Below are 18,632 nucleotides of genomic sequence, written 5' to 3' on the forward strand. Positions count from 1 at the left end.
CTCCAGCAGTGGGGGTAGTTACTCAGAGGGGGCCGGTTCTAATTCTGCTGAAGCCGTACTGAATGATGTACATTAGGGCCTCATAGCTGAACGGCATGTTTTATGACGTGTTTTCTGAAATACACAGCTCACAAAAAACAGACTTATTTCACAGTTTGTGTATTAGTGGCCCCATCAGCGACCCAAATATATGTGCACAAGCACTGAAAAAGTGAGGTTTTTTTCTATAAATCTAAGCTTTCTCTGAAGCCGCATTAACATATTTTTATTTAGGTTTGTAGTCTGCACATGACTTGCTGAAGTACAACAGCAGTAAAAACAAAAAATAATAAAATGACGTGAATTGGGAAGCTTTGGTCCAGGAAATACAAAATTAATTCAGCTTGGTCATTTAAGGTATATTTGCGTGTACTGGCAAACGTTACCGTCAAAATCCGTTCTGGGTGTCCTGATGCAGCTCACGTACAGGCTTCATTGGTTAGTGTCGGATTGAGCACCACAGACTTGAAAAGATGCAACATCGTATGAGTTTCATTTATTACTTTCAAATTAAGTTATGTTTGTCGGATTCAACAACAATTGGACTTTGACGTTACCTCTTCTCTCCCGTTGTCCTTGTGCAGACTTTGGCTTCGGGAACTTCTTCCAGCCAGGAGAGCCCCTGGCTACGTGGTGTGGAAGCCCCCCTTACGCGGCTCCCGAGGTGTTTGAGGGCCAGCAGTACGAGGGCCCGCAGCTGGACATCTGGGTAGGACCCGGGGTCGCTGGTTTGTGTGGTTACCACAACCACAGTATTTTGGACTGAAATTGTCAAACGATTAAATGCCAGATACGGATTGAATTGCCACATATCAAATCTTGGCAACCCATTTTTAAATTGTGTTGAATTATCTACACACAATAACTTGACGTCATCTACTTTCGACTGTCTGATAAACAAATGACGTGTATACAATAAAGTGGGAGCAAAGTCTAAAATGACAAACTGTCCAGCCTTTGTTCCTGTCAGAAACCGCTTGACTGGTTTGACGATTTCCCATCCCCCAACACTGTGTGTGTGTGTGTGTGTGTGTGTGTGTGTGTGTGTGTGTGTGTGTGTGTGTGTGTGTGTGTGTGTGTGTGTGTGTGTGTGTGTGTGTGTGTGTGTGTGTGTGTGTGTGTGTGTGTGTGTGTGTGTGTGTGTGTGTGTGTGTGTGTCTTTCCAGTGCTAATCCAGGGCATGCGTACATCTGGATGCCTTCGATTGATTTGTGAATGAATGATGTTTCCCTGCCCTGAACCTGCTGTGTGTGTGTGTGTGTGTGTGTCCCACTGCAGAGTATGGGGGTGGTGCTGTATGTGCTGGTGTGTGGTGCGCTGCCGTTCGATGGCCCGACGCTTCCCGTCCTGCGACAGCGCGTCCTGGAGGGAAGGTTCCGGATCCCCTACTTCATGACTGAAGGTGAGACCGTCGGTCCGGACCCCATAGAACACCTTGTGGAATGCCTTAATCCTCGGGTTCCTCACCCCACTGCCTGGTGGGAAGTGGGTACTGTCACCTCACCGAATCAGTGACCTGGGTTTGATTCCTGTTAGGAGCAGTTACAGTTAGGACATAATTGCAATTATTTGATCTAATCACGATCATTTTGTAAAATCACGAAACCCCACAATCACGTTCCCATCCAAATTGAAGTGGAATTGTTAGAACAAGTGTTAGAAATGATAGTTAGACACCACTTTAAACTCGTACTGTGATAAAGACATAAAATCCCCTTGCATGTATGGTTTTCACCACTGGTGTACCTCCGGACATTTTGGAAAGCGCTGAATTGCCCTGAGGTGTGAATGCTGTGAGTGCATCTGTGTGGCTCTGGTCACACATGGCTCAGCACTGCTCCCCTTTCCACTACGTCACCTCGTCCATTACTCCACTCCACTTTCCCAAGAGAAGATCGAGACCACTTTGAATATTTTCTCAAGATTTAGTTGGGTTTGTTATTTACATTGACTACATTAATTAAGTTTTCATGTAGTAAATGTGGTCAGATCACTGATTTATTTTGTTTTTAAGGGTTTTCCCTCCTCATCCATAGTGTGGTGCAAACTTCATATCCGACGCCATATCTTTTGTCACACTCCATCGACGGCCTGTTCTCCACTATTCCTCACAATGCGCGCGGCGGTGAAAGACGCAAAAAAGAAGCTCGGACAAAATTCCCGGCAACGTGACTCGGATGAATAGAAGTTGCTTTCCCATTCAAAGTGACAATACCAATGAAAGACCCTGTGCTTCCGTGTTTGTAAATGATCACTTGAGTATTGAGCAACACAATTGGAAATGGTCTATTATCGTGTGTGTGTGTGTGTGTGTGTGTGTGTGTGTGTGTGCGTGTGCGTGCGTGCGTGCGGAGTGAGTCAGTTGGGTTAACTGAGTGTTCCTAAGCAGCTCTGCTCTGTGACTGTGCGAGCTCGCTGGCAGCAGATTAACTCCAGCGCTCGGGCTGTTTATGTAACCTGGGGAAGAGCCAGTGAATGCTTTCAGCAGTCTGTCTGTCTGTCGTTCTGAAAAGCTTCCATTCTGTCTGTCTTTCGTTCTGTGTCTTTGTCGTCGCCCCCCCCCCCCCCCCCGGTATGCCTGATTGCTGTCGGCAGTCTGTAACACGTTCTCCACAGGGGGCGGGGGTCGAGGGGAGTTGAGGGGGTCGACCAGGTTTTGTTTCGGGATCTTGAAACAATTTAGACATTAGGGGAATGTAGGAGTGTAATGTCAGCCCGCGGCCAAACCGACACTCACCATCCCGCTGCACATGGACGCCGACGCCCCCCCCCCCCCCACTCCAGCCCCCTTTTTCCCTGAACTCCAAGAACAGAGTGTGCTGTTTCCTCTATCTAGAAACGGTAGACCTCTGCTAACGTTGTTCCTCTTACTGGCCGGCCCTGCGGTGCCCGGCGCCGCCCGGCACTGCGCGCTTATTAGAACATTGCAACACTGATGAACTTGCAATCTACTCGCAGTTTAGCAGCATTATCTTACTGTCGCTATATCGAGATGTCCTATAATGTTTCACTGGGCGGCGCGGCGGTGTTGTTGATAGTGGAAAAAAGGCAAGTATAGTCTGTGAGTCATGTATGAGACCCAAACAGGCTTATCCCTGTGTCCAGCCTGTTCTCAATCTGAATGTCTTCACGCTGTCCCAGCAGTGACTCAGACACTTGATTTCTACATGGTTAGTGTTTACTTGTTGTTTTTTGGTGTTAAAAAAAACCCACTATATGTCTTCTGTATCTGCTGAAATTCCAGTCTTCGTGTTCTCACCAATTTGGAATAGATTGTATCGGATCACGTAATGCCAGCCTCGATACCTTGTGTGTGTCGCTCTCTGCTTCTGGCTCGAGGTATCAAAGTACCGACGTTACTGGACTCAGTGTAACTCTACACCGCTGACAGATTGAAAATGCTAACTGGGATGTTTTCGTGGTTGAGTCACTGTGGTGTAATGGTATGCACCGACCAGGGTCAGCCCATCAACTAATCAGTCTGTCAGCTTGCCAGCCAGCCAGTCATTCAGTAAGTTTATACCAGCTGCATAGCACAGCTGTCCCTAGTGATTTGAAGCTTCCAGAAATGTGTACAGCCTCGTGCGTTGCTATAAACAAGGATGTAGCCATGAAGTTGTGTGCCTGGGTCAAGCAAATTGTACTTGTAATAAATCCTAATGGTAGAAGCTTGGTTAGCCAGGCAGGTTGCTCTGATTCAGTAGCTTTGGGTGCATGGAATGGGAGTCACACTCATTGTAAAATAATAATAATAATAATTCTGCCATAAATCTAGGCTCAGGGAAAGCAGGGGAGCAGGGCTTATGATGGGATTTTAATTTAGGCAGATGATAGGCGATCAGGAGGACAACCAGGAAGTGATGGTGGGCGGTCGGGGGTGGGTGGATGATCAGTGTTTCTCTCAGGAACTGTTGAGGCCTCCCTCAAGCGATCTCAGACCTCACCCACAGAGTTATTGTGATTTTAATTCCTGTGATGCATTGTCTGCAGACCTGAGTTGAGCGGTGGAGGGAACAGCTCGAGCGACTGTTTATACAGTCAACTGTAATAAGCGCTGTTTTCAAGGAAATCTCATCGCAGAGTTGTCATCTTTCTTAGACACACCGGTGCCGGTCGAGGGTATCACACTTTATGAGTTTGTAACTCAATTAAACGGAACATTTATGGGTCATCTTCAAATCAAAGTAGTAATCCATAAGATTATTTAAAAAAAAAAAATCGAATGGAATTCTGGGACTAGTAATCCACCCAACACAGACAATTTTATAGATTGCCATTCAATGTTAGAATTTTCACCGTCTCTGTATTCTGCACATCCCAGGTGATGCGGATCCCAGGTGGATGCTCAAAAGACAAAATGGCACATGCCACATCCCTGAATCTCCATGTAAAAACATGGGATTTTGAGCCGTAGCTATAGTGGGAGCAGCAGGTTTAATGGGGCAAAGATGCCGGCTGGTTGGCAGGAATGCAGCGGAGGTAGGCAGGCCAAAGCCGTACAGCCAGGGAGACTGTAATCCGGTTAAGAACCGCAACTGTGTCTGACGTTAAACTCATCTAACCGCTAACGAGAGGTGAGAAGCTCTCATTAGGAAACCATGAGAGGCGAGAGGATTGCAAACACACCGTGGGAAAGAGCTGGAGGAGGCAAATAGGAAAATATGTGTGTTTCTGTCTGTGTGAGGAAAGGATTTATAATCTCCTACCTGTTATTTTTTGCCTTAGTTCATTTGGGCCATGTTGAGTGAGGTGGTGTGCAATATGGATGATCATAACTGAACCAACCAATCCTCAGCTCTGTCAAACACATCATCTGTTCACCGTTACAACCATGGCCTTCTTAAAAATAGACCGAAATCATGAATCAATCTTAACTTTTCATGAACCATTCAGCAATTTTCTTTTTATTTGTAAAAGACTTTTGCTCTCATCCAAAACGAGAGGGCGTAGTCTCACCCTCATCAATATTCATGAGGAATAAAGATGGACAGATTTTAATTAAATAGGGGGTTCTCTTCCAAAAAAAAATCAAATACCATTTCTACAATTCATATTTTCAAAGTTAAGGATCAAACGTGATGGTAAGAAAGTGTTTCACGGTTGATCTGACCGCAAGGTTCTTTTTTGTTTTTTTTACCCAACCCCTTCTGTTTGTCTTTTTGATTCTCACCCTCTTCCCCTCCAGACTGTGAGCACCTGATCCGCAGGATGCTGGTCCTGGACCCCTCCAAGCGACTGTCCGTGGCTCAGATCAAGGAGCACAAGTGGATGGCCCTGGACGTCCCAGTGCAGAGGCCCGTGCTGTACCAGCAGTCTGCGTCCAGCGAGGGGGAGATTGGCGTGGGGGAGTACAGCGAGCAGGTCCTCCGCCTGATGCACAGCCTGGGCGTCGACCAGCACAAGACGGTGGAGGTGAGACTTTATTTGGATCGCTGCAGATTAGTAGTACTCATTAGGATGTGTTGACACCACGGATTACGCAGAGTTTTACAGCGCAATGCACCTGAAGACGTAGCCTCTCTGGCAGCATCAGTGCAGCACTGACTTTATTTGGTTTTTACAGTATGTTGAATTGAATGTTTATTTTATAGTTATTACTGTAACCCAAGTAAAACTACTGTAATTAGGGGTCCAGCACGAAGTGGGAGAACCCAATTGTTTTTGTTCTGATTATTTTTATTCTTCCAGCCATTCACTGGCTGAAAGTGCTAGGTTCTCAGAAACCGTGGATCCCACAGACACAAAGCTTAAGAATTGTTTTCAGGGCTGTCTAGATATACTGTGGTCCAAGTTTGATGAACATCGCACCATATTTGTAGGAGGAGTCTTCCAGAAGGAAGGAACGGGAAGTAGGGGAGCCGAGACACAGGGGGTGGCGAAGCGGGGCACTTTGTGACATCATCATCCAATAGGGGTGTCACGATTCCGATTCTAAATCGAGAATCGATGGAAATGAGCGTTGGATTTCGAACTTTGAAATCAGAAGCAGGTTTGCAATTTTTGCGGGTAATATTATCTGACATGGATCTTGCCCATATTGGGCCGGTCAAAATGGTCACTACTCCGAGACCGTGTGCCCGATTTTAACACAACCAACATTAGGAGACTTGCGGCTGAAGGCTTTTTTGGCTCAAGAAAGATGAAGTCAGCTGTCAAAACAAGATAGCCGCCACAAAGCTAGGGTTAAATTTGTCCAATCTTCATTGAATTTGGTAGATGGAAAGTACGAGGGGGGTCAAGATGAACCAGAAGAAAAATGTAAGATTTCCACCCACAGGGGGCGCTACAGTCATTATCCGAATGATGCAACATTGAATTGGCCAAATCTCCCGTTTGGTGGGACATACAGTCATGTGTGTGATGTCATATAATGCAATGCTTCATGGCAAATTGATTTTCTGGAGAAATGATTGACTTACGCTTTGAACATTTTCACCATTTTGAATTGACACTTGCTTCTAGGCCATTTTTCCATTTTCAACTAAACCAGGTTTATTGGGTTCATTGGACCTTTATTGGTCAAAGTTACTAAAAGAGTTTTGAAAGTCCTAACAAAAAGGCTGCCACAGACAGAAATGTATTGGCAAAAACAGCATAGTCAGAAAGTAGCTTGCAGCTATATTCATTATAATAATTATTATTATTATAGGAAGTGATGAACGAAATTGCAAGTAATAGCTTAAGGAATATACAGTGAAGGTTCTTAGAGTCGTAGTTCTTCATTGGTAGTTAAAATATCTATTTTTTTCTTTGGCTTTCTTTGACCTTTCATTGGCAGCTTTCGCCAATTCACACAACTTTACTGCAAAAAAAACCTGTGCGAGAATGCAAATTGCATTGGAAGCTTTGTGAAAAAGCCGCTGCAAAGGCAAGCTGTTGAAAGGATCTTTGCTCTCCATGAAATCCTGGAGGGACTGAAACGTTTGCCACTCGTTTGCATTATTTTCGTCCGTTTGTTTTTTGCGCATTCTTATCAAATTCTCAATCCTCTGCCACTGTAACGAACCGATTTCCTTGAAGGCATCAACAAAGCCTCATCGTGTCCTTAAAACAAGCAGATAGGTAAGTCAGTCAAGGTCAGAGGTCGCTGTCGCTCACCATATCCCCTGTTGTTGTCTCCCCCTCTCCCACAGTCGCTGCAGAACAAGAGCTACAACCACTTCGCTGCCATCTACTACCTGCTGGTGGAGCGTCTCAAAGCCCACCGCTGCAGCTTTCCTGTGGAGCAGCGGCTCGACGCCCGCCAGAGACGGCCCAGTACCATCGCCGAGCAGACCGTCGTCAAGGTAACGCAGCAACGGGGGCGGGACGGTCTGATTTTATTTGTATAGGGATTAGCATCCTTGCATGTGAGATCAAAGCTCCTATTCACACCTGCACACACAAACCCAACATCCATTTATTCATTCATTCATCCGGATCCCGGATCTGTCCTATTTCTTTTTTTTTTTTTTTCTCTTCGTCTTCATCTTCTTCTTCTTCACTGTCTCTCAGATAATCGTCTCCATTTCACACGCCCTTGATCTTCGGGCGTCTCCGTCAACTCCATTATTCATTTTTCCATTTGTTGGAGCTCGTTCTCACCTGCGTTCCTCATTTGCCTTTCATTACCAGCACCTGCTTTCTTCCCCCCTCCCCCCCCATCTCTTTTTCTCTCGCTCTCTCCCTTCCCCTCTCTCTATGATCAAATCAAAATGAGCCAAACTGAAACTGCTTTGTAAAGCATTGTGCAGGATAAGGGTCAATTATTATTATTATTTATTTATAATTTTTTGGGTTTGTTTTAACGTGACGTTACTTAAGTCTTTCTCTCTCCCTCTCTCCCCATCTCTCCCTCCGTCCCTCCCTCCTCCCCCAGTCAAGCAGCGGTTCAGGCCAGGTGGGGTTGCTCCCTCAAGGCGTCCGACTGCTGCGCTCACCCGCCGCTCTGCCCCAGGCCTCCTCCGATGCCTTCACTTTCCCTCCATCCGCCGGGTGTCCGGTGGAGCACAGCTGCATGGTGGAGGATGTTGCCACGCCCAAAGTAGGTTCAGCAGCCTGACGCCCAGGCCGTCACCATCACCGACTTCTGCTTGACTATTAATAGTCCTACAGTACATTATGATTAACAATTTAGTTGCCTTTTTTAAAAGTGTAAAACATTTGGGTGTCCATTTTCCTCACCTCAACTCATGTAAGCAAACCAAATGTATATTCCATTTACACTTTAATAACCCCTGGGGTGCAATTGTGGTTCTTTTATTTGTTGCAACATTTTCCATAATCGAAGGATTATGTAATAATTGCCACAGCTCTATCTGACACTGGGTTTAGGGAACACGTGGCGTCCTGTCACAAATTCTCTTTTGTATCTACTGATGGATAGGTAGCAAGGTACTTCATTCATCCCCTGGGGGAAATTGCAGTGTTAGAGCCGCACACATCATCAAAATTATGTGATAACACTAAAGTCATGAAAATAGAAAACAGAAAAAAAAAATTGCAATACACAAAATAAAATTAAAGATTGGCAATAAATGAAACAAAATAGAAACCTAATGTGAAGGCAGAAAAAGAAAAAAAAGAAAAAAAAAAAAATATATATATATACACACACACACTCATTCTAGGTGGCATAGATTCAACAAGGTGATAGAAACATTCCTCAGAGATTTTGGTCCATATTGACATGATAGCATCACGCAGTTGCTGCAGATTTGTCTGCTGCACATCCATGATGCCAATCTCCTGTTCCACCACAGCCCAAAGGTGCTCTATTGGATTGAGATCTAGTGACTGTGGAGGCCATTGGAGTACACTGAACTCATTGTCATGTTCAAGAAACCAGCTTGAGGTGATTTGAGATTTGTGACATGGTGCATTATCCTGCTGGAAGTAGCCATCAGAAGATGGGTGCACTGTGCTCATAAAGGGATGGACATGGTCAGCAACAATACTCAGGTATACTGTGGCATTTAAATTATGCTCAATTGAAACTAAGGGGCCCAAAGTGTGCCAAGAAAATATCCCCCGCACCATTACACCACCACCACCAGCCTGAACCGTTGATACAAGGCAGGATGGATCCATGCTTTCATGTTGTTTACACCAAATTCTGACCCTACCATCTGAATGTCGCAGCTGAAATCGAGACTCATCAGACCAGGCAATGTTTTTCCAATCTCCTATTGTCCATTTTTGGTGAGCCTGTGCCAAGTGCAGCCTCAGTTTCCTGTTCTTAGCTGACAGGAGTGGCACCCGGAGTGTGCTCTGCTGCTGTAGCCCATCTGCTTCAAGGTTCGACGTGTTGTGCGTTCAGAGATGGTGTTCTGCATACCTTGGTTGTAACGAGTGGTTAGCTGAGTTACTGTTGCCTTTCTATTGTCTCGAACCAGTCTGGCCATTCTCCGCCGACCTCTGACATCAACAAGGCATTTTCGTCCACACAATTGCCGCTCACTTGATATTTTCTCTATTTCGGACCATTCTCTTTAAACCCTAGAGATGGTTGTGCGTGAAAATCCCAGTAGGTCAGCAGTTTCTGAGATACTTAGACCAGCCCGTCTGGCACCAACAACCATGCCATGTTCAAAGTCACTGAAATCCCTTTTCTTCCTCATTCTGATGCTCGGTGTGTGTGTGTGTGTGTGTGTGTGTGTGTGTGTGTGTGTGTGTGTGTGTGTGTGTGTGTGTGTGTGTGTGTGTGTGTGTGTGTGTGTGTGTGTGTGTGTGTGTGTGTGTGTGTGTGTGTGTGTGTGTGTGCGTGTGTGTGTATTATTATGTATATATATATATGTGTGTGTGTATATTTTTGTATGAATACTGAATGTTGGTATCTGTGTGTGCATGTGTGTTGTGGGGAACTTTTTCCTACTTTTATCTTTCTACAAATCTCTCTTTGTCATGGATCAGCCATCCCAGTCTATGATCAGATGTCACGCTTTTTGTTTTCCGGTTATGGAAGTTATATTTCCCAGTAAAACTTTCCAGAGATTCAAAGCTCTCCACAGTGACGCCCTTTGATGAGCAATTTATGGATGCATGCGCGCGCGTGTGTGTGTGTGGGTGTGGGTGTGTGCATGCACATCCTCCTTAGAGCATTGGTGGGCCCCATCAACCTGCCACAGTGTAGCTGACTTGCTCTGTTATGTAAGCACTCAGCCAGCACTCTCATCAGAAAGGACAGCTGCCTATTCTCCATGACAGACAGACACACACAGGCATGGTGAGTGTGTGTGTGTGTGTGTGTGTGTGTGTGTGTGCGAGCGCACATGCCCTCACACATTCATCCTCTGGGCTCTTTTCACCTCTTTTTCTGCACTTGTGTCGGTGTTTACCTACCAAAAAGTGACCATTGTGTATGATCCCTCCTGCTTAATGTTAGAGAAAGAGAGAGAGAGAGAGTGTGTATGCGTATGTCTGTGTCTCTGTGTGTGTGTGTGTGTGTGTGTGTGTGTGTGTGTGTGTGTGTGTGTGTGTGCGTGAGCAGCGCAGATCAGAGCGGCAGACAGAGTGTTATCTGTGTGAATGGAGTGTGGTTATGTAAGCTCCGTCCTGTGATGGCGATGACCTAATGTGAAGCTGAGTGAACACACATGCACAGGAAGCTGCTGTCGCCGGGGCTCCCGGCAGACAGGTCGCCCCTCATCCCCTTTTCACTCTTTCTTTTCCTCTTTTATTCTTTTTTTACTTTTTTCTTTTATGTTCCTCTCTCCCGTTTCATATCTTCTTTGTTTGCTTAACAGCCCTTCTTTGCCGTGTGTGTGTGTGTGTGTGTGTGTGTGTGTGTGTGTGTGTGTGTGTGTGTGTGTGTGTGTGTGTGTGTGTGTGTGTGTGTGTGTGTGTGTGTGTGTGTGTGTGTGTGTGTGTGTGTGTGGTAATAACATTCCTATATTCCGGCAGGCTGCACAAAAAAAACAAAAAAAAAAAACTGCGTGGGGGAGTTAAGCAACGCTGCCCCTTATTACACCAACGTCAGCTCAACCTCATGGTGTGTGTGTGTGTGTGTGTGTGTGCGCGCGCTTGCACACAACTTTGAGCCAGTGTGTCTGTTGATATGTTCACAAGTATGTACAGAATGTGTGTTTTATAGAGTTGTACATGCTTGTGGATGCTTAGATACATATCCCTGGCCTGCATTCCTTCATCACCACACGCTAACACATGCTGTGACACACACACAGACCCCTCCCACCCCTCCCAGTACGAGACCAGTTGTGGTGGAGGGAGGGAATAAGGAATGGCAGCTGGGTCCCTCGGCCCAAATTGTCTTCCCCTGCAACAACAAATTAGCGTTATTGACTTTATGTGTGAATACGTGTACTTGTGTGAGGCGGCAGTCATAACTGACCTGTTGGCTGAGTGAATGAATTGATATATATATATATAACATCACATTTCGTTACATCATTTAGTAATATAATATATTAAATAATTGCATTGAATTGGGGGGAGAAAAAAACCCTAACCCTGTGATATAGTGTCCTGATAATTATAAGGGGAAAAGCTTATCTACATTATTATGATAATGGAGCTGGTGTAAATTGATAATTCACATTAGGATAATTACCAGTACACAGGAATGCACGTAACAAAAGCCGGATATTTATAGTAAAAATAAGTAATGTACTGTAGGTTTAACTCGGCTGAACTAGGTGTGTAGTCTTCATTCTTGTGGACTTCATTCACTGAGAACTCTGCTCTCATGGTTATTGTACTCTGTCTCCCCCTCTCTTCTTCTTCTGTCACTCCCTCCCTCATTTCAACCAGGTGAATGGCTGCCTGCTGGACCCCCTGCCTCCACCCGTCATCCTCCGCAAGTCCTCCACCTCGTCGCCTAGCAACATGATGGAGACATCGATCGACGAGGGCATTGAGACGGAGGAGCCCGATGCCGAGGATGACCCCGCCCACCTGCTCTCGACCTATCAGACGGCTCGCTTCGGACAGCGGCGGCACACCCTCTCCGAGGTTACCAACCAACCGGGACTCCCCGGCCAAGGTACCGTCTCGATCCATCCCTTGTTTTGGGACAATTCTGTTCTTTTTTGTGAACGTTCATCCATATCGACAATTCACTGACAGCAACTATTATACATTTTTCTGGGGACCCCCTGGAACATTTTGGATGACCCCTAGTGGTTCCCGCACCCCATGTGGAGAAACACTCATCCAGCCCAGCTCAGTCTTGTGGTTGTGGTTGTGTTTTATCGTGCAGGAAAGCTGCTCAGCCTTGGCCACAACCCGTCGCTGGGCAGCGTGGACTCGGACATGGGCTACGACATGGGCTCCATGCACAGCGACCTCAGCCTTCTGGAGGACGCCCCCTCCTTTAGCGAGGTGGTGCTGGCCAACAGCTCGGCCCCCCCCGCGGGTGACCCCGCCCTCCTTCATGAACACCCGGCCCCCCAACCCGACCATGGCCGCCCTGAGCTCCCAGCGCAGGGAAGCGCACAATCGCTCGCCTATCAGCTTCAGGGAGGGACGCCGCGCCTCCGACACGTCTCTCACCCAGGGTCCGTACCATACACACACACACACAATCTAGCCATCTAGCTTCATTTGAATAAATTATGAAGTCCTGGTGCCTTTAAGTACGTATGATATGGGATTCACCAAAATAGTTATATGTTAAACAATATATACATTTAATAGGAGGCACCACGTGGATATTATGGAAATAATGAATTGCAGAATCTGTATTACAGGAAGTGATTACACATGACTATCCAAGATTCCCCAAGAAAACACATAAAAGTATGCAAATTGCGTATTATGTTTTAAGGAAGCCCGCTGCAAAATCAAGCATTTTATTTAGCAGAAATCACAAAAAGAAAAGTGCAAAATCCTGGAGAGACTGGCACACTAGGAAGCACCAGAGCTTTAGGATGTGAACCCACACAGCCTTCTGCTCATCCTCCCTGCCCCTTTCTCAATTGCGTTTCCTGTGTCTCCCCCTCACTTTCTCCATTTTGATCATGACAACGGCGGTGATGAATTGTCTGCGTCACAGACGGTTCCTTTGAGGCCCGCAACTCAGTCTCTCTCTCTCTCTCTCTCTCTCTCTCTCTCTCTCTCTCTCTCTCTCTCTCTCTCTCTCTCTCTCTCTCTCTCTCTCTCTCTCTCTCTCTCTCTCTCTCTCTCTCTCTCTCTCTCTCTCTCTCTCTCTCTCTCTCTCTCTCTCTCTCTCTCAGAGTAAAGTTTCATCCTGTGCCAGACACCTTTCCAGGGGAAATTGATTATCAAAAGAGGAGTGTGAATCAGCCTCTCCTTCCCCCTCTGCACCTGCACTTTCAGCTCAGTAAACAGTAGCATCACGGTGACAGTAACACACTCCATACTTCAAGGGTGTGTGTGTTTCCGGAACAGTTCTCTCTCTCTGTGTGTGTTGAGGCTCGGAACGGTTTTTGCGTCAAACTACCAACTCAGGCTTTAAATAGACACCATCATCAGGGTGAGTCAGGTCCCACTGTTCACAGCCAAAAACACTCACCGCTGCCTGGGTTTTATCGAAGCAACTGGTCTGCGTGCGCACACACACATGCACAACTACACACACACACCCACACCAGCTAATGACGTACATCTGGTCACACCGTCGGTAGGGGTGAGGAGAAGCTCTGTAATGAAATGTAGGAATGTTCGGTGCTATTAATTACATGAAAGTGTGCGCGTGTGTGTGTTCTTGTCTGCTCAGGTCTGGTTGCGTTTCGGCAGCATCTCCAGAACCTGGCGAGGACCAAAGGCATCCTGGAGCTGAACAAGGTCCAGATGTTCGTGGAGCAGATGGGCTCTGGCGAGGGGGCCGGCATGGGCCCCCTGGGGCCGCAGCAGCATTTCCACAACCTGATGGAGGTCAGCCCGATCTCACACACACATGCACCACGCTACTTCGGAGCTTTGAATTTTGGGGTTAACAAACGTTCACTTTTTATGTGTGTGGGTCCCGCGCTCCCATCACCGTCAGGAAGGAGTCAGCTGCCCGCGCTGATGTTGTGTAACCCCAAAAGAGGCAGCCAACTGTGGCTTGTTTACTGTCTCCGGGCCCCTGGGGCCTGGAGCCCAGGCCAAGGAGAATACAGCCATTGTTGAGATCACTCAAATGAACCAGAGTGGTGACTGGTACTCAATGGTCCTGGTCGGAAAGAACACACACACACGCACGCACGCACACACACACACACACACACACACACACACACACACACACACACACACACACACACACACACACACACACACACACACACACACACACACACACACACACACACACACACACACACACACAGACACACACACACACACACACACACACAGAAAAAGAGACAAAGACACACAGACTCGGACACACTCGCACAGAATCCAACTGCTAAATCATGTGAATCGCCATTTGAAGAAAACTATCCAGCCTTTACTGTAAGCAGCACACATAATCAGGATGTAATAGCGACGAGACACTGCCTCTGCTAATCTGATGAAGCAACTCTTTGTTGGTAATCAAGCTCAGGCCCATTATGCTTTTAATTTGTCTTTATTTCATTGGACTTATGTCCGCTCCCTGAAGAGCACGGCGTGCAGGGCATCTGGCCGAGGCTCGCTGGCATTCAGACAGATCAGCGTTGGTAATTTGGTTAGACCGCAGGATGGAGCACGCTGACCATAATGGGGCATTATTTTATTACCTTTCAGTGGAAGGGGTTTTGTCTGTGTGTGTTCGTTGCAGGGCTAGCGGGTGTATAGATGACGCTCAATATCGCCTGGGGTTTTGGTTAAATGTTATCTTTAAGCCTGCATTGCAGTAAAGTAATGCAAATGTCTTTATAGACTGTTCTAATCAGCGCCACTACCTGCTCACAGCATGCACATTACTAATTATTGGTTCTTGTGTTTAAATATCCAACGAAAGTCCCCAAAATATCAATGAAATCATCAATCTCGGCCCGGTGTGTGTCTCCAGATGGCTCAGTTTCCTGCTCTGTCTCTGTAGGGTGAAGCCTCCAGGCAGCAGGAAGCTCTGGCCTTGTACCCTGGGGGTCCGCAGCCGCCCCTGCTGTCCCGCCGGCAGAGTCTGGAGACGCAGTACCTCTCCCACCGGCTGCAGGTACCGTGGAACACTCAAGGCCACAGTATTTAACGGCCTTCTATGTTTGTCTGCGTTACTAGTGTATTACATCTAATGCAGATTCTAATTAAACCTTCATAATACCGATATGGTAACATTGTGATTTATAATGGCCTCTAAGATGCCTGCGCAGTGGCTTCATTGTGTATTGGTAGTGGGTTTTAAAAATACTGTGTGTGATTGGGTGGAAATTAGATTGATATGGAAATGATGACCTAGTAAATGAAAATTAAATGAAGCATGGCCAAGGTGACCTCTGTAGTAGGGAATTGTATTTTGACTTACAGTGGCCAAACAAAAGAAACTTGAACTTCAAATCAGACGGGAAAGTGCTACGAGTCGCCGGCTTTAAGTTCTGCAAAAACAAAACATCCTCCATCAACCCAAACCCTCTCAGCCACTTTTAGAGGTTCCCACATAATTTCAGAAAATGAAAACGAGGGCTCCCGGCTTCTTACAGGAGTTGTAACCTCCGTGAAAGACTCCCAGTCACACCTCAATGACGAGACTGAAGGGAGATTGATATTGTGAAATTGATTCAAATGAATCCAGCAACAAAACTCCGAACAGCCAGGAACAAAGGAATCCCTGGTTTCTCCTGAGAATGTGTTCAATAAATTAAAATTCATTCATTTCCCTCGTTAGCAATATTTCCACACTTCCACCGTTACGAACTAGGCTGGCTTCATCCCCGCAATTTGTTGTGAATTGTAAAATGTCTGTTCTGTCGTGTGATATTCGCCCATAATCCCCACTCCCGTATCTATTTGTTATGTCTGTCGTAAATGTACACGAGTCCTGAGCAGAGTAATGAGTCGGTCTCTTTTAAAGGCGAACGTGTTGGCCAACAGTCCAGCGAGCTGCCAGCTCTTCTGCAAGGAGATGCCTCGCAGTCTGGAGCAGCAGCTACAGGAGCACAGGTACAAACTAACCTAGCTAAACTACACGACAACGTCTCTTTCATATCTAGGCACACACACTTTGATTTCTGTCAAGGCTTTTCTTTTAGAACAGCCATGAAACAGAAGCCTCCAAAATGTTCCTTCTGAGAAATACCCCCATCGCTGCCATGTTTAGCCTGCATTAATAGAGGGATCTATTAAAACAAAAGGCTCTAAACTATTGTGGGGATTATTTAGAGGATTATTACAGAATCGCCTGGAGCAGTTTAAAACGAATATTTTCAGAGAAATATTGATCGAAATTCATTCACTTCGGAATGACCGTGATCCTTCAAGGTGCAATTGGGTGACCCACAACTCTTCTCCTCCAGACTGAACCAGAAGCGCATGTACCTGCAGCAGCAGTCCCAGGGCATGGGGCTGCAGGTCTACTTCAACCAGATGCAGATCGCAGAGGGCTCCTACGCTCCCGGGGGTCTGTTGGACACGGCCGCCTCCCCCGGCTCCCCCCAGGGCTCCCCCATGTCGGTGGGCGCCCAGGCGCAGCTCTCTCCCCCCTTCACCCACCCGCAGGGCCTGGGCGCCCTGATGGAGCCGGGGGCTCCCGAGGGCCTGGTGTACGACCCCTACATGACCCAGCACCACCACTACACCCAGCACCTGCATCCTCAGCTCCAGCGGCCACAGGGCTACGGCTTCCCCCTGGAGACCCCGGTACCCCAGTACGAGTTCCCCCTGGACCCCGGGCAGCCCCCTCCTCCGTACACTCTGGAGGAGGCGTGCGGGGCCGGGGCGGCGACGGGGCCCGGACCCTACGAGGGCCTGGCGCTGCCCGAGCTGCAGGGCTCCCTCCTGGACAGCGAGATGATGGAGACGGTGGACTCTCAGCACGGCTTCGTCATGGTCAACTGAAGTGACGGTGTGTGTGTGTGTGTGTGTGTGTCTGTGTGTGTGTGTGTGTGTGTGTGTGTGTGTGTGTGTGTGTGTGTCGAGCTTTTTTCGGAAAAGCTGCACCGCGTTGGAAGCACGGGCGGAGAGCGGAGATGTCAGCGGAGCGCGGCGATAAGGGCAGCAACGTGGAAGGGAATGTGTTTTTTGAATTGTGTACGACTATTACAGACTCCTTTTTCTTAGTTGAGAAGAACCTCCGGGGGGGGGGGGGGGGGGACCTTTCTACCAAAATCCTCCCTTAGTCTGCCTCCCGTTCTCCCTCTCCCCTGTTCTGAGCCGGGGCCGGGCCTGGCCTGGCACGGCACCGCGTGCACCAGAGCCGGGTTCCGGTCGGGCGTTTTCCCGGTCGGCTCCCTGCCGCCTGAGGACGCTGCAGAACCCGTGAGCCGCCGGTCCGCGGCCGATAACGTGGAAATGTTTTTCGCAAAGTGAACCGCAAACGAGACAGAACGACCGACTCTCAGAACCAAAAGCACAGCGGCTGACGGCGCTTTTTGTATCGAAAAATAAGACGTCGGTAACAACGACAAAAAGACAGTAGACGAATTGAGATTTTTTGCATTTATTGACTTTAAATGGGAAAAGAATATGTAACCGGAGACAAAGGCCCTCATTTATCAAGCCACTTTGACACTAGAGCCCTGAGATACTTCGAGGCGCTCATGGAAATGTGTGATTCATAGCAGATCAAACGGCGAGTCTGTAATTCGTGAGTGTCTGCGTTCTACAAAAAACAAACAGCTATTTTCACAACTGCATTCACAATTTTTAAGTATGAACAGCGCTCTGATTATCAGGATCACATTCACAAACTACTTCCATGTCTCTGTTTGCGCACGCTGACCTTCCGCCTCCGCCTTCTCACGGAGGTGGAGCTGCCCGTCTCCCACACGACGCCTTTTGTCTAAACCCTCGGTGGCAACAAGTAGTTGATTTTGGGCGAAATTTTCCTTTATAGCAAAGTTCCATAAAACTACTGAGCCAGATGTAATTCTCACACTACTGAACCACTTCTTCTCTGAATGTCCACGTGCGGCAGCGCAGATTCACACCGGTGTAAATAATGCGGGCGCGTGCCGGGCGACGCACGCTCATTTTCTGGGTCTTAACTGGAGCGGACGGCATCCCGGTAAACGGGGGCTCGTCTGGTTCACGCGCGCTTTGGTTGAGGAGTCGCGGCGCTTGGACAGTTCAAATCTATTATTTTTTGTTTTTTGTTTTTTTATTTTTTTTTTGTGGCAATATTGAAGCAATATAAATTCTCGGTGTTAAGGGATTGTAAACGGACGGTTTCCCGTCGGTCCCCGGGGGGGACGTCCGGGTGCTCTGTCACCGCTGCAGGAAACGATGTAACCAGGAGATAACCTGTCACTGCCGTGCGTGTGCGTGTGCGTGTGCGTGCGTGTGTGTGTGAGTGTGTGTGTGTGTGAGTGAGACATTCTAACTCTTGAACACATGGCAACATGTTTATCACTGAAACATGATGAACCCTGTGGTGTTGACGTTGTAGCCTGAAGTGGCGGCTTAGCTCCTCCTCGCTTCCTGGACGCCCGGTTTTTTCGTGTTGATGATGAAGTGTTCGTTTCTAATCCCGTTTCTAACGGTGGACTTTTCCCTCAAAAAAGATTCCCCGCTGT

At 47.4% G+C, this 18,632-nt stretch overlaps 1 protein-coding gene across 1 annotated transcript in view; it reads left to right on the top strand.

Moving 5' to 3' along the window:
- Positions 1–17,157, top strand: part of sik2b (salt-inducible kinase 2b) — a 43,562-nt gene extending 26,405 nt beyond the window's left edge. Inside the window, 12 exon segments of the mRNA XM_080006507.1 lie at positions 624–748; positions 1,318–1,441; positions 5,225–5,451; positions 7,173–7,325; positions 7,898–8,062; positions 11,788–12,019; positions 12,236–12,369; positions 12,371–12,533; positions 13,715–13,872; positions 15,008–15,121; positions 15,974–16,062; positions 16,416–17,157. Coding sequence (XP_079862633.1) covers positions 624–748; positions 1,318–1,441; positions 5,225–5,451; positions 7,173–7,325; positions 7,898–8,062; positions 11,788–12,019; positions 12,236–12,369; positions 12,371–12,533; positions 13,715–13,872; positions 15,008–15,121; positions 15,974–16,062; positions 16,416–16,956 — 2,225 coding nt within the window. The 3' untranslated portion in view covers positions 16,957–17,157.
- Positions 17,158–18,632: the final 1,475 nt, after the last annotated feature.

Source organism: Zeus faber, assembly GCF_960531495.2.
Source record: "Zeus faber genome assembly, chromosome: 9".
In the NCBI taxonomy this organism is placed as follows: Eukaryota; Metazoa; Chordata; class Actinopteri; order Zeiformes; family Zeidae; genus Zeus; species Zeus faber.